The 17404-nt window shown below is 37.5% G+C and overlaps 2 protein-coding genes across 2 annotated transcripts in view; one reads left to right on the forward strand and one right to left on the reverse strand.

Annotated features, from left to right (window-relative positions):
* The window catches only part of LOC139962170 (uncharacterized), a 31824-nt gene extending 25542 nt beyond the window's left edge, over positions 1-6282 (reverse strand). Inside the window, exons 1-5 of the mRNA XM_071962132.1 lie at positions 4835-6282; positions 3191-3306; positions 1398-1502; positions 940-1005; positions 121-198 (exon numbers count right to left, since the gene is read on the reverse strand). Of these exons, the coding sequence (XP_071818233.1) occupies positions 121-198; positions 940-1005; positions 1398-1502; positions 3191-3306; positions 4835-5042 (573 nt within the window). The 5' untranslated portion in view covers positions 5043-6282. The remainder of the gene's footprint in view (positions 1-120; positions 199-939; positions 1006-1397; positions 1503-3190; positions 3307-4834) is intronic.
* A 440-nt stretch (positions 6283-6722) lies between these two features.
* On the forward strand, positions 6723-17357 carry LOC139962172 (cAMP-regulated D2 protein-like). Its single transcript, XM_071962136.1, has 4 exons — positions 6723-7253; positions 13383-13572; positions 14447-14586; positions 15260-17357. Exons 1-4 carry the CDS (start codon positions 6948-6950, stop codon positions 16295-16297), a joined length of 1674 nt encoding a protein of 557 aa, XP_071818237.1. The 5' UTR covers positions 6723-6947; the 3' UTR covers positions 16298-17357.
* Positions 17358-17404: the final 47 nt, after the last annotated feature.

Here is a 17404-nt window from a genome sequence, read left to right on the forward strand (position 1 = left end):
CGTCACTGCAACATTAGACAGAAACGCCTTTTATTTCTTAAAAAAAACTTCCCAAACTTGACACAGCTTTTCCAAATTGACAAGCAACGTTTAAATAATGTAAGGCAGAAATATATTTACCTTGTTGATGGCGTCAATTAAGTTTTGAACGTACCAGAAGCTATGTCTCAATGATCCATTGACACGAATAAATTTGTGCTGCAGAAGAAAAAAAGGGGGAAAAATGTTTTACATAGCTTTAACATTCATGATGCATCCCTGTCATGTCTCTATTGAGACTCAATATCGTTTGTAAAGTTTCCAACTCCTCCCCCCCCCCCCCCCCCAAATCCGTAAGAAGATATATACTTGGAAGTTGATACACTTTTGATATAATGATATAATTTTTACTATATTGATAAAACAGAACTAGTCAACATTTTCACATCTTTCAACTCTGTATTTATACTTTGTCAGTTATTTCTATTAATAATACCAAGAAATTACTTGTATCTCATCAAATGATTAGAAGATGTAATAATTTCGCCAAAGGTATAAGGTGAACTGCTATTGTAATTCCCTCACTTACATTAGCTCACTTAGGTTTCAAAATACTACTCTATAAAGTTTCATAGTTAAATAGAAACTTTCTGACGTATGACATCTTGTTTGAAGAGTATCTGCCGGCTAATTGCTTAGCAAAAGTGACTCAACATTTTTCTGAATCTTTCGGACAAAAGCACATCCTCATAGCTATATTTGTATCGGTAAGATATTATATATATTAAAATTTGGTGATATTTTGTTTCGGAGAGAGTGTCACGAGAAGGGTTGCCAAGATGCAACATTCATAGTTTCAAGCGCAAGCAACGACACGATGGTACGGTCGCGCATAGGGGTCACCCTCTCTCACATGGAGGGCTAGAAAAATCATTAATGAAAATCAAAGGTAAAAGTTACCCTCTGGCATTCAACATGGTCCAACCTCAACTGACACCGAAAACATTCTTCTGGCCCCAGCAGTTGCTGTAGGAATGAAAAAAAAGACGTTTGAAAGAATTGATAGCATATGTCATATCACATACAATCCCATCACATCTCATCCCATCCCGTCGCGTCGCATCGTATCGTATCGTATCGTATCATATCATATCGTATCATACCATATCGTATCATATCATATCATATCATATCATATCGTATCATATCATATCGTATCGTATCATATATCATTTATCATATATCATATATCTTATATCATATATCTTATATCATATATCTTATATATATCATATATCGGACGCAAATATTCATATATTCGAATTGCATTGGTAGGCCTATACATATATCTCGAAAAGGCCTAGCTACTTTTCTTCCTTCTTCTGCATTAATATTCATATGTGGATTAAATATCATACCCGTCTTTTTAGTGGTTGTTTTTGCCGGTACTTTGGAGGTCTTCTTTCAAACGGAGCGGCAGAGACAAAAGAGATATATCGTCGGAGATGTTCATTTCGCGTGGCCTAGAAATACAAATGAAGGTTACAAAAGAAAAAACAGCTAACAAGAAAGGGCAATCATTATTTGTTCAAAGTAATTTCTCAGACGGTACCAAATAAGCCTGTCAATGAGGAGGAAGATATTACAATAAAACCACACATAAAACCATACACCAATATAGGCAAACGAATTAATAACAATTTAGGTGGGTAGCGGTCGTCTTTTGAAATGCGGTACCTGTTGGTTGAAGTTGAATGTTTTTGTCTTTTCCAAGTATACTCGTTACACGTTCATAACATATGGAAACTTTAAGATGCCATCAAATTGTTAAAACGTTCACATAATTTGATCAGCAATTTTCTGGCAAAATCTTGAATTGTTTAAGTTATATTGTTACAAAACACAGAAAAGGTTATCGAATGTATTAGATTCTACAAGTTGAATTTGGACAATTTAACATTTTTAACGATTAAATGACGAATCAGTTCTTGTCATGATCTGTTCTGTGATTTTTTTTTCTGCAATTTTGATCAATATCAGTTCTTTCATTTTGCATGAATAAATTGACGGGTTGATTGTTTGCTACAATGTACGGATTTGATCATGACTTGACGGAAAAATTGTTAATAAGTTAAGATTAATAATTATCTATTTTGCTGAAAATTGTTAGATCAAATTACAGTGACATCTAAACCAATTTGAAAACACGGTTTCCGTAATTGTATATTGATATACAATTACAAAAATAAGAGGTAAGCGTTTAAGTGCCTATGTAAAAGCCATATAAGGCAAACGGATACATTGTAAATAATCCGATTATGGGAGGGAGCCAGCACTTTATATTTACGATACTTTTTAAGTGTGTGTTTCTTTGAAAAGTACTTTTTATACGTTCATAATATAGTACAAAGTAAGGGATAAATGGACTGTGCCTTATAATAAGGGCCGATCGGACAAATATATAGGCTAATGCGAGGGTGCCACTCATCTTTGTTGTGCAGTACTTACGAGGTTTTTATTATTAATATTATTATTCTTATTATTATTTTCGCTGTTTTGTAACCTCATTATCCTCGAAAAACGTCATTTGACAGACAAAAACTACACAATAAAACAGAACTCGCAAACTCGAAACTGTTTTCCTGAACTAACGCCAAATTAGCATTAAGAAGAGAAAGATATACTGTAGTCCGCATATATATATATATATATATATATATATTTTCATTTATATATATATATATATATATATATATATATATATATATATATATAAATATATATATATATATATATCTTTTCTTTACAAAACAGTTGCATTTTAACTAAATTCTACATACAAATAATCTTAAAAGTTAGTAAACTTAATAATAGTGAAGGAAATATTTTTCAAATGTTTCAGGTTTCAAGTTTGAAAAACATTTGTCGTTATGTCACAACAGACCATATCTGGAAGTAGGGACCAGTTAATGATATGGAGTTCTCAACTAACAGTGTCGAATATGCCTCTTTTTGTTTCTTGTAAATGTCACATTACCAGCCACTGGAATATCCCTCTAAGTAATATCCAAATACACATTCTTCCTGGTATATTAAGTGCCTTCGTAGAGAATTCTGTCCAGTTAGCGAAGTTTGGTTACCATGTACCATGTTAAGGTTGTAACCCCACACGTTTTCATCGTATCGGTCTCTACTGCATAGTATCACTTACCCCTGTATTGGACTCAATAGCTGGCAGTTTTTCCTGTTCACTCGGTTGAGCCATGCTAGTTTTACAGAGCATTTCAGCGATTGATGGACGTGTTGGTAGTCCATCTATTAATATTTCTGTCAAGAGAAAATCAGAAGTAATTCAAGATATATTACACCATATATGAGAGGGTGATTTGCTCCAGTCAATATACCCCCCCCCCCTATTGTATGCATCACTCCCCTTTATCCAATAATCCACGAAAACTTTAAAGCAGTTATTGGCACAACATTGAGTGTAGACCTGATTACAAATCTAATTTACAAATTAAATATGCGTAAGTTGAGTGCACCACTTAACGTCAAAAACGTAGTTTTGCAGGGCGGGGTGGGGGGGGGGGCAGGGTGGAGGGCTGGAGGAACCGCCTCAGGAGGTCGCTTCAAACGACCGCACGGACACACCCCTCCTATGTAAACTCCTGTTCCCCCATAATATGCACATCAACTCCCTTTTATCTATCTCACTCAAGTTGCTTTACAATTCTTTCTCTGTTTAGGATTACATTGGAGTGAATAAAAGTATATCTTGATTATCTCTACTGCTTTGTTGTTGTTGTTAACTATCTGAATATATAAAACAGACACGAATTTAATTGAGAGAAAAGTTATATTGAAGGGAAATGTTTCCCATGTTCCATTCGTAGAACTATATATATATATATATATATAATTATTATTATTGTTATTGTTGTTATTATTATTATTATTATTATTATATATATATATTATATATATATTATATATATATATATATATATATATATATATATATATATATATATATATATATATATATATATATATATATATATATATATATATATGAGGAGCGCTAAGTGCGTGTTAATTTCTATTGACTGTATATATTTAAGAGATAATGCAAAGAATGTCGTTGTATAACTTTGGCAGTTGGCTTGAGATGAGCCATATTGTAAGTACCGAAAATACTCTTTATAATCGCAACGTATCCGACCGAACACGATCCCCTTTATGGACAATTTAACAATGTCTATCCTTAGGGATGAAAATACATGAATACTGCAGGCATAACCAAACTATGTGTAGGTGAAATTTATATATAATCCACACTTCCACATCCATCTTGACGAAAGACGGTGGAAAATAGTCTTGAGAGACTTGATGTTAGCTTTTAGTTCTTCAAGCGTTAGATTATGTTTTCCCCCGCCCCTCTCACCCAATGAAGAAGAATTGAGAACTTGCATCATTTATTGTGAAATTCGTTGCTTTCAGGTCACAAGAGATATTTTATAACCCCAAGAATGTCACCTTAACTTTCGGTCACATCAGAACTTAGCGTAAAAGTTGTACCCACGTATAGTCTAGTCAACGTTGCATATAATAATTGGGGCGACACTCAATAGCTTTCATTGTCATTTGTCCCCATGCCCCCCATGCCCCCCCCCCCTGGCCAAGCCACTGTGCTACACTAAATTGGGTTGACTGAATAAGGTAGAACAAGATAACGTAATGTCAGTCATAGGCCTATAGCAAACACGTGAATTTCGGTGACTTTAATTGCAATTTCTCTATCATACAAAAAGAGAACGAAATTAGTCCCAGGGTTGCCATGGGGAAATGTACTAACCTGTTACTTCTGGCAATACTATGGCGTTGTCGATATCATTCTCATACAATTCGTCCTGATCGATAACTCCTGCATACGTGTAAGTGGTCGGTGTGTTGTTGAGAAACCCTCTACTGAAAGGTGAGGGTAAAGTTCGAGATGTTGGTATTGGTGGAAGGAGACAGGGGTCTCCTGCGGGCTGGCGACGGTTATAGCGGTGACTTTTCATCCCTCTCCACTTTACCGATTTTATGAGATCATAAAACGTAAACAGTTAACCATGAGCGTATACGTTATTTTGGCGATATTTCCTTCCTTAAATTTCATTTTGAAATGAAGCGGTAACAAACCGACATTTTAAGCTGGTTTGATCATACATTTAAAGATAAAACTTCCATGGGGTACAGCAAGGGTGTAGAGAAGCCGACTTCTGTCGATGATGTTGTATAGGCCTACATGTATCACGTTGAAAGAAGTTCATAACATCTGCAAGGAGTAGATCGGCATAACTTACGAGGACATTGTACAGAGTATGGCATTATAAATTCAACATGTAGGGCCTATGGGTGATTGTGCAGTGTTGTATACGTTACTATAGCTCAGACTAATCCATGAAAGCGAATAATCGAAGTTTTCTTTTGTCATGAATCGAGATAAAAGAAGAGCAAAATCCTAGCTGCCGTGTATTGTATTGTATCGATCAATTATATACAATCCAATCATACATTAGTCTATGTATATTGTTGACTTTGCATCTCCGTATAGCATAAACATGGAACGGTTATGTTCCTTTGCATTATAACATTCAGATTACTCGTTAGGAGAACTACCTTTTTGCATCCGATTGGTCACGTATGGGAATTTTCCTTTTAATTTACTGCGCAGTCTTAATAGTTTTATCGTCAACATTATAGAACCGACCGAGAAGTGTCAAGGATGAAGGATTCCAAACTCGAACCGAACTAGTTTCATACTTATTGATAACACTGAGAAACTGATAAAACAGGCGAATTGACTGTCTTCGTAGAGTGGTTTATGAGCGTGGATCAATGGGGTGTGGGATGGGGCGAATACCCCCCTTTTTTTAACCCCACTCAAAAGAAAGTAGTTAGTAGCAGAAACTTGCGTGTAGATATATTTATAGATCTAACTTTTAGTGTAACTATAGCCTCATAATGTACCATTTCACGTCTTTTATTATTTTTTTTTTCTCTTGGGGGAGGATCCCCACATCCACCTCAGTTCTCATCTTTCTTGAATGGAGCTTCTTTTCTCTTACATCTCCGCTATACTTTACTGCATCTTATCAAAATTCCAAATGGTCCTATATACTTTTAATCAATTTCGAAACCTCTCTAGTATAAACATTGTGTGTATTTCGGGTGCTGCTATGGTAACTCCTTTTTCTGTGTGCTTTTTTGCACTATTTTCAAGTCCTTTCTTCTTGTTAGTAAAGGAAATATTTTGCTTATAAACATTCGTATTAGCAATGCCATATGCGGCTATATAGGATCACAACAAAAACGTTTCCCTTTCTCATCCTTTTGTTTATATCTTTCTTTATATAAATAAATAAATAAATAAATAAATAAATATATTTATATATATATATATATATATATATATATATATATATATATATATATATATATATATATATATATATATATATATATATATATATATATATATATATATATATATATATATATATAGTATACGGCACAGCATCGGGAAAAAGGGTAAACAGAGCCTGAAAGTTCATGATATCACCCCTATCCTCCATTTTAATACATTCAGCAAACACAAGGGGTATGTTCAAAGTATGGTATCTGCTCCAAAGCCTCAGTTAGATTTAGTTAAAGTTAGTCTTACGATGCTGGTATATTGAAGGGTCTTGTTAATAACAATATGTTCAACAGAGGTCACACGTACACGCATTTGCCGTCAATACTATACAGTTAAAACAAATCGGCACAACAACTTGCAGTGATTTCGTATCTTCGTATATGCATCGATATCTTACCATATAAACAGAAACGCGGTCATATTGTACGCATGTGTACTATTGGATAGGACTATTTTGGGATCATATTTTCCCAAATGATCGATCTTAAGGGAAAAGAAAGTGTTTATGATGTTATCTTTTTGCCAATATTTGAGGATGTCTTGGATACAATACCTCATTCTTGTAGCTTTGGTTGATGGTAAAAGTTTTCACCTTAAAGTGAAAACAACGCACGGTCTCGTCCAGGGGATCAAGAAGGGAAACAGTGCCGCCTTTTTGGGTATACCATACGCAGCACCCCCTGTTGGACCTTTCAGGTGGAAAAATCCTCAACCTTTAGAGGCATGGGAACCATTGGTACTAGACGCTACCACCGTACCACCTGGATGTATTCAAATTTGTGACGACGTATCCTTTGTTTGTCCACTTGAGGTGAGTATAGAATCATTATCATTTCCAAGGGCGTAGGGAACCGGGGGGCGCCAGCCCGCCCAGCGAAAAATATGGGGGCGGAAGTATCATTCCGCCCCCCCCCCCCCCCGCTTCGCAAGTCAGAAAACCCCTTTTTCATTTCTAAATGAGAAAAAAATCTCATTTGGAGCACCAAATTGCATCTAAGGCCAGGTGAAAATGCAAAATTATTTACAAAATGGAGTGGGTGTTAAAGTGTGCTATATTGCACCAAATTGCATCTAAGGCCACCTGGAAATGCAAAATATTCCAAAGGGGAGGGGGACACCCCCTCCCCTTAGACCCCTCCCCCAGGCCGGCCATCAGTCTTCAGCCCCCCACTCAAATGTACCTTCCTACGCAACTGATCATTTCTACGATAACACGTTCTCTGTCCTAAGTTGTGAGGTCAAATGATGTATTCTGAGACACATTTAGATCATAAATTAGGTTGTGCTAATAAATGATAAATAAATAAATAATAATAATAATTATAATAATAACAACAACAACAATAAGATTAACTAGGGCACCAATGGTGCATAAGCTCATACCTTTTCGAGCTTAAAAATGTAGGGCCCACAAAACCAATTTTGGGCCCGTGAGGGATACCCCCCCCCCTCCATTAGCAGAATCATGGCCACACCACTGGCTACAATTCCTATTTTCCCCTTTAAATCCTATTTTACCCACTCTCTCAAACAATACCACTGACCTACCCTATTAAACTTTCTCCCCTCTACCTTAGCAGACATAACAAGCACTCCCTACAAGGCATAACTTCACAAGCTGCCTACATACCTCAGGCTCAAAGACTTCTAAGAATCGGCAAGTGCTGATTGGCTATAGGGCTCTCATGCTTACAGTTCAACAGTTAATAACAACTCCCAGTCCTGCTTTAATTCCACTAACAGCCTCTGCAGAGCTTAACCACAAATGTAAACAAACGCTGCAGACACTGGGAGACAAATTAAAGGAGCTTTGGCAAAAAGTGAAGGCTCAGATTTTTTTAAACAATGGGGATTAATTGTAATTAATTAACTTTTGACCAAAAATTTTTAGGCATCACCTTATTCATACACAATCCAACAATCATCAGTTCAACTTTGAATATGATCCATCAAAATCTTGAGGAGATTGAGATATTTGAAAATATTACAAAGAATGACCCCCGATGACCCCCTAAATGACCTTTGACCTCAATTTTCCGAACACCCCTCGTAACTCTCATCCCGAGGAACATTGTGACCAAGTTTCATTATAATTGGCCATACACTGTACGAACAGGAGCAATTTGAAAATATAGGGCTGCGGCCCGGGCCACAAAAGACCCCTAGTTGATCTTTGATCTCAAATTCATGAACACCCTGAAGGTAAAACTACCATAGTACTATCGTGACGAATCCTCAACATTGTACCATGGAATCTGTAGGAGAAGAAGCATTTTGCGTATTTCCACAAAATGGCCCATTACGGCCCACAGGTGACCTTTGACCCCAAATTTTGGATCATCTCTGATGGACCTATACCTAATGGTCCTTGTGTCCAAGTTTCATGAAATTCCATCAAACACTGTGCGAGTGGGAGCGGTTTTACCAACTGTTGACGGATAGAGTGATAGAATGATAGAGTGATAGAGTGATAGACGCCGCACTGTAACAATAGCTCACACCAGCATGCTGGTATGAGCTAATAATAATTTAAAAAAGATAGTTATAGGCACAACTTTGCGTGTATAGACCCAATTATTAACATAAATATGCGACAGAATGCATTACTTCACGTTAAAAGTTTAGGTGTGGGGTGGGGATGGGGTAGGAGGAGTGAAGACTAACAGAGGTCGGTCTCAACGACCCCAGGGTCACACCCCTCCGTTTAAATCCCTGTATCCGTGCCTTAAAAGGGTAAACTTCAGACACATCATTAATTTAGATACATTATAGTTAGAAACACTGCTACCCCAGACCAGTTCATCTTGGTATGCATTTTTCAACAATTGAGGCTCATCATTTGAAGTGTTGGACTACTAAGGTCCATTAGGCCAGATCATAGAAAATAGGAAATCAATGGAGCTCTATGGCCTCAAATAACACACAATGCATTACAAAATTGTGGATATCAAATACTGTTGAATGTCACCGAAAGTCTCTGTAATTGTTTACAGTTTAATCGATATACGTTCTTTAACTCTCACAACATATTCCTGTTAGATCTTATAGGTTTCTTTAACATCTGAGTGGGTGGAAAACAAATACTGCAAACATAGCACCCGCACAATTGTCCAGAATCAACAAGAAAAAGTAAAACGTCTTTAATATCGCTTCAAATAAAAATGCATGAAAATATGTATGCCCTATTGGTCCAACAAAAGGTGTAAGATTTCACGTCTTATAATGTCACATCCTATTACTAGTGTATTAACAATTTATCTACGATAAGCTGTACTGGATTTTATAAGGCCCATAATATCTAGTGTGAGAAGCTATCAAACGCGACTTGAATTTTTAAAATGATAAATTTATGTACGATGAATAGACTGGGCATGTTCCTTTTATATTATATGGAAATATTTCAAAGGCCCCTACATATAGGAAATCAGAACCTGAGCGAACGAGAGAGAGGCAAGGGCGGCGGAAGCACTTTTAATCTGGGGGGGCACCGACATCAAAGGGCACTTTGCAGAAATTCGATTGGACTGATGCAGCCTTATATTTAGTACCCTTTATAACTCTTATTGTATTATCTTATTTGCGTATACACATCACTCCATCAACGCCCCCCCCCCCCCTCAAGGAAAATATGCATACTAGTAGTAGCACTGCAATATCCAATGTGCAAATTGGGAAACAAGGAACAAGTTTTCTTTTGAGACAAAATGAGGTGAAAGCATGCTAGTTGCTAATGTAGGAATCTTCCGAATTAGAGTTTATTCGTTGTTAATATCTTAACAAATTTTTTCCATTCGTAATAGCTTTGAGATTGACCTACAGAAATTCATTAAAAGTCAGGGGCGTAGCCAGGATTTGCAGAGTTATATGCACGACTATCTGAGCGGAGCGCCACCATCGGTTGGCGCGGAGCGTACAAGAAAATTTTGGGTTTTACAAACCCCTCAGATGGCCGGAAACGGCCCTTCCCGAGTGTTCGTTCTGGTTCCCTGGCCTCTTGCTAACTTGAGACACCTCAGTTTTTATGTAGAAAAAGGGCACATTTTTAACCTGAGGAAAAGTGGGGGGGCACGTGCCCCCTGTGCCCCCCCGGTTCCGCCGCCCTTGGAGAGAGGGTGGGGGTAGGGAGGGGATAGGGGGGTGAGGTTTGAAAGAAAGAGTTGTGGTGGGGTGGGGGGGGAGAAGTCACAGGAATGAATAAGAGATATCATGGTTTTCCGATAGTTTAGTTCATCAATGGTTGTATCACATCTATAAACATACGGAACTTTCCGAAGAGTAATATTTATACATAGATGACGTGTTAAAGCGTTAGAAGTGTATATGTGTACTGTATATATCCGTATATGATTTTTTATCAAGGTGATAACAATATGAGGGTAAGGGTTTCTGTTCATACCGTTTAGATGACAGAAAATCACGAATGATTGCATATACTGGTATAAACGTCTGTTATGTGGTTATAATATTTCATATATTCAACAGTGTAGAAGTTGATGTAAACGAGAGGGCAAATCGGTAACATCTCTGAACCGACCCAAATGCATGTGGCATGTATTAAAGTGTAGTACAGTGTTGTCAAGAACAACAATTAAACAAACACGAACGCTTAAAAACCCAAACTCACTCATTCACTCGCTTGATAGGCTCACTTCATATACTCACTCATTACAAATACCAAATCACTCATTACATAAACTCACTCATTTCAAATACCCACTCACTCATTTCATATACTCACGACAAATACCCTATCACTCATTACATATACTCATTCATTACAAATACCCAATCTCTCATTACATATACTCACTCACTACTAATTCCCAATCACTCATTACATATACTCACGCCCTTGCCCACATATTCACTACGTTTATACTCACTCACTCAATGCATATACTCACTCACTTTATAATATACTCACTCGTCCAACCACTCTTTCACTACAGATAATAACCCACCCAATTGATATAAATTCAGTCACACACTTCATATACTCACTCACTCACCCACTATTTCACAACATATACTCACTAACTCACCCATCTCATATATACTAACTCACTCACTCGATTCATAGACTAACTCACTCAATGCATATACTCACACACTTCATATACTCACTCACTCACCCACCCACTCATTCACTACATATACTCACTCATTTACTTACTCACCCACCACATAGTACTAACTCAATCAGTCGATTCATATACTCACTCACTACAAACATTCACTCACCCACCCGATCCCTCACTCCATATATCACTTACTCACCCACCCCATATACTAACCCAGTCACTCGATTCATGTACCCATAAACTCACTCCCTCACTTCATATACTCACCCATCCACTCACTTCATATACTCACTCAAATACCCACTTCATATACTCACTCGATTCATATACTCACTCTCACTGCCTTCATATACTCACTCATCTCCCCACTCCATGTACTCACTGAGTTACTTACTCACCAATCTCATATACTAACTCATTAATATACATTCACTTCATATATTCACTTATATACTCACTCACTTACTCACTGGGTTCTTATACTCATACTCCCACTGCCTTCATATACTCACTTACCAACCCACTCCCTCACCCACCCACTCCTTCACTCCATATACTCACTGAGTTACTTACTCACCAATCTCATATACTAACTCATTAATATACATTCACTTCATATATTCACTTATATACTCACTCACTTACTCACTGGGTTCTTATACTCATACTCCCACTGCCTTCATATACTCACTTACCAACCCACTCCCTCACCCACCCACTCCCTCACTCCATATACTCACTGAGTTACTTACTCACCAATCTCATATACTAACTCATTAATATACATTCACTTCATATATTCACTTATATACTCACTCACTTACTCACTATGGGTTCTTATACTCATACTCCCACTGCCTTCATATACTCACTTACCAACCCACTCCCTCACCCACCCACTCCCTCACTCCATATACTCACTGAGTTACTTACTCACCAATCTCATATACTAACTCATTAATATACATTCACTTCATATATTCACTTATATACTCACTCACTTACTCACTGGGTTCTTATACTCATACTCCCACTGCCTTCATATACTCACTTACCAACCCACTCCCTCACCCACCCACTCCCTCACTTCATATACTCACTGAGTTACTTACTCACCAATCTCATATACTAACTCATTAATATACATTCACTTCATATATTCACTTATATACTCACTCACTTACTCACTGGGTTCTTATACTCATACTCCCACTGCCTTCATATACTCACTTACCAACCCACTCCCTCACCCACCCACTCCCTCACTTCATATACTCACTGAGTTACTTACTCACCAATCTCATATACTAACTCATTAATATACATTCACTTCATATATTCACTTATATACTCACTCACTTACTCACTGGGTTCTTATACTCATACTCCAACTGCCTTCATATACTCACTTACCAACCCACTCCCTCACCCACCCACTCCCTCACTTCATATACTCACTTCCTTACCCACCCACTTCATATACAAACTCACTCGACTTCATGTACTCACACTCACTCATTTACATCATATACACCCTCACTTCATATACTCCCTCACGGCCTCACTTCATATATACTCCCTCACTTCATATTATCACATGTAAGTCTATACCGTCGATTTATGAACGGTGCATGACGGGTTCATTGGGATGGAGAGGGGAAATCGAGAGCAAAGCGCCCGCTTAACAACACCTAAATTGACCTCAGTTGCCGTTGTGGTCGTGATCGAACTTGGACCATGTAAGTGTTGCCCAGTTGCCAGGATAATACTTCCATGCTTGGACTATCATTGATTTAGTATACACATAAATGATTTTATTTTTCTGTTATTTTTTTTTCCATCCTGTCTCGGCCGTATAGACGAGTGAAGACTGTCTCCGTTTGAATATTTATCGACCGTTAGATACCAGAACCAGCGGTCTACTCCCCGTGATGGTATTCCTTCACGGTGGAAACTACAAATCGGGTGCTTGCAGCGGGCCTGTATATAATAGTCAGATTCTAGCGCCAACAATCGACGCTGTAGTCGTATGCATAGAATATCGTATCGGTAAGATTAATATTTTCATTCCTTCTTCTTCTTTCTTTTCTGTTGTTTGCGTTGAGTACAATGGCAACCTTGACTGATGGTAAGGGGTTGGCGTTAGTCCGGACCACCCAGCACATTCCTAACCATCTTCTCCTAAAGTAATCGCACAATGCGACCGCAACGAAAAGGCAAAGTGAAACCTGCAATGGACAATTTTTGGTCTGTCTTTGTAATGAACGATTCACAACCCACACAGATTTAATGTAATATTGCAGAAAAGAAACTGCCTCACCAATTCAATCGCCTACAAATGTTTCTCAGACGTTTCCATATTGTTGTTGATATTATTCGTAACAATCGCCTGTTAGTCTCTTTTCATCTCTTTTTTTTTTGTAAGTGACATTGGCTCCGGTATTATATACAATGTCAAAACTAATGAACAATGGTATAAAATTAGAATACTTTTCGAAATTCCAGATAGCAAGAAACAAAAGTATTTTTATCTTATTTTATCTTATTATAAATGTTGCGTAAATGTTTATTTTGCATTGTGTTCGATCATGGAGATCCATGCATGATTGGATACTCAATAAAGTGTCCCTTGCATGTGGCACCGAAAATCGCTATGTTCACGGGCCTGACGAGAATGGTCAAGTGGGTTACAGTCGTGGGTAACGGTGATAATTCGGGGCCCGTGGAAAAAACGGGATAGATTGTAATGTTATTTTTCATTTTCATAACATACAGTAGGAAACTGAAAAGTTAAAGAAGGAGGCCCTGTGACCTCATTGTCCTGTGGCCCTGGTTGGTTCTCGACGCCCCTATACATGTCCATAATAAGGCAGTATTTGAGTAGAGTTTTCATGAATAACTTCTGAATGTCATTTATCCGAAGGTGCGATGGGCTTCCTTTACTTGGAGGAGGATCCGGAGACTGGTGAGAGGATACCCGGGAACTTTGGTATAGAAGACCAAATTGCGGCACTGAAATTTCTTTGGCAAAATTTAGAAAGCTTTGGCGGGGATCCAAATAGAGTACGTATAACGTCAGTTCCTTTTATATATAAAACAAGCAAACTTTTCCAACTTATATGTTCATAAATTAAATGTGTATGACATATGACAAAACCCCTTTTAGCAATTAATAGGAACGACTGTTGCGTAGGTACCTATCATCAGGGACCTTTGGAGAAACACGTGATTGAAAGAAAAATCGTTCGTGTATTAACATTTTGGCATTCTCATAGAACCAATACGTTAGTGATGTTCGTGTCTACGTGAGCTATTTCATTCGGATAACAAGGGGTGCCTGTAGCTAGAATTTTATAATGATGACATCATGTTATTTATAGTTGAACAAACCAGGAAAACCTAACTTAGCACAACTACAGTAATATCTCTACAGCTAACCCGTGCTTCAAAGTAATCTCTTCTAAACTATGTATGGACTGCTCCTTTAACATGACGTATTTAACTGCTCCGTCCAGTGGGTCAGAAAAAATAAAGGTGTCGTAGTTTTCTTATCATTGATAAACCAATTGGACGGAGGTAATGGTGGGCCGGTGGGAAGGGTGGGTCTGTGGTGTTCGTTTCTTGGACGACTTATATAGATGCCACATATGTTTAATGTGCATTGAATGAGTAATCTACTAATAACGCATGCATACGTCAAGAATAAAGACAAAAAAAAACACTCTGTTTTCTTCAGATTACTCTCACCGGACAGAGCGCAGGCGCAGAATCGATATCGTTACTTCTGACGTCACCGAATCACAGTGAGCTATTTAGCCAAGCTATACTGTTCAGCGATCCCTTCTCGCTACCTCTAAAGACACCAGCAGACTCCAATACCCTGGGGTTATCTTTCGCCTCCTTGTTAGAGTGCGAACCGGCTAGTTTATCATGCCTCCGAACGAAGTCAGTCGACGAAATTGCGTCAGCAACACAAGAGTCCCTCTCGCAACTGATCAACCATGAAAAAGCGTTTCAACTTTTCCAGCAATGGGGTCCGACAGTCACAGAACAACCGATTACCAGTATAGAGGCAGGTCTCAACGCGTTGAAACCCATCATACTGGGAACATGTGGCGAGGAAGGGAGAATATTCGTCTACGAAATATTGCCCGAGCCTGTGTCGACAGCTAGCTATAACATGTTCCAGAACATTCTTGTGCCAGGTCTCTCTCAAGAAATACAACAATTTTTCCCACCCGATCCAAATGTCACGGATCAACGTGACGTCCTGAGTTCCATGGTCACAGATTACCTCTTCGGTTGTCCGACGCAATATATGGCCAAACTCCTCATAGCAAGGGGTGAAACGAGGATCTACCATTACCTCTTCAATCACGCTTTTTCCTTTCAACATGTCTGGCAGCAATACAAGTGGTGTTATGGTCACGCGTGTCATGGCTGCGATGTGCCTTTTATCTTTCTGTCCGCTACACTCAATAACGAAGAATACAGTGAAGAAGAGAAAAGATTTGTTTCTATATATTCCAGCTACCTTGCTAATTTCATCCACAGTGGAGACCCCAATCACACAGGTGATGGCGGACAAGAAGGTACAGATCTAGCTGTGTGGCCGAAAGCAGGGGAAGTCCCAGGACATTTATCCACTTTGATATTGTCAGCCGATGAGGACATTAGGTCCGTGGAAGATATCAGTTCAGAAAAGTGTCAACTCTTCGATAGAATGGGATATACTGGTGTTTCCAATATTAACAAAAAGAATTTGAATATGTAAAAGCAGCTTAAAGTATACAAAAAAAAAATTATTAGTAAGAATTTTTAAGGTTATAGATGGGCTCAACAAACTATTACGGTTTCAATTTTTGTTTTCTTGTTATCGAAACTGTGTTTTTATCTCGTTCAATCAATCAGGAAACAAAAAGAAGTTTAATCTACAAAATCAATAATAATTTTGATTAGTATTAGAATTGTAAGGAATGGAACGGGTTCAACAAACTTTTCCTGTTTCAATTTTTGTTTTCTTGTTATCGAAACTGCGCTTTTACCTCGTTCAATTAATCAGGAAACAAAACGAAGTTTAATCTACAAAATCAATAATAATTTTGATTAGTATTAGAATTGTAAGGAATGGAACAGGTTCAACAAACTTTCCCTGTTTCAATTTTTGTTTTCTTGTTATCAAAACTGCGCTTTTACCTCGTTCAATTAATCAGGAAACAAAACGAAGTTTAATCTACAAAATCAATAATAATTTTGATTAGTATTAGAATTGTAAGGAATAGAACGGGTTCAACAAACTTTTACAGTTTCAATCTTTTTTCTTCTTGTTATCGAAAACTGCATTTTTCTACCTCGTTCAATCAGGAAACAAAAAGAATTTTAATATAAAATAAATTAACTTAAAGTAGAAATAATTTTGATTAGTATTAGAATTTTCAAGGAATAGAATGGGTTCAACAAACTATTAATTTGTTCTTGTTATCAAAACTAGCTACATTGTTCAATCAATCAATTCCTTACAATAGAAAGCGTTCCTGCTAGTACTAGATAAAATCTAATTCTGGTTACTGGAAAACCTTGAACATTAGACTATATATATATATATATAATATATATATATATATATATATATATATATATACATATATATATATATATATAAACGCTGCTCATTTGAATTGAATCCTGATTAACATGATTCAACGACATTGTACACTTTCTCTTTGCTATCCACTCATCTTATCACTCAGGTAATAACTGATTCTGGCGGTGTTTTGTAAGAAGACTATATGATTTGTTTTGGTCACCTCATCCTCCCCACCCCATCCCACCCCACCCCCATCACTAGCGCAACACTGTGATTGTGATTGTCATAATGTTT

The sequence above is a fragment of the Apostichopus japonicus genome, chromosome 20 (assembly GCF_037975245.1).
Source record: "Apostichopus japonicus isolate 1M-3 chromosome 20, ASM3797524v1, whole genome shotgun sequence".
Classification (NCBI taxonomy): Eukaryota; Metazoa; Echinodermata; class Holothuroidea; order Aspidochirotida; family Stichopodidae; genus Apostichopus; species Apostichopus japonicus.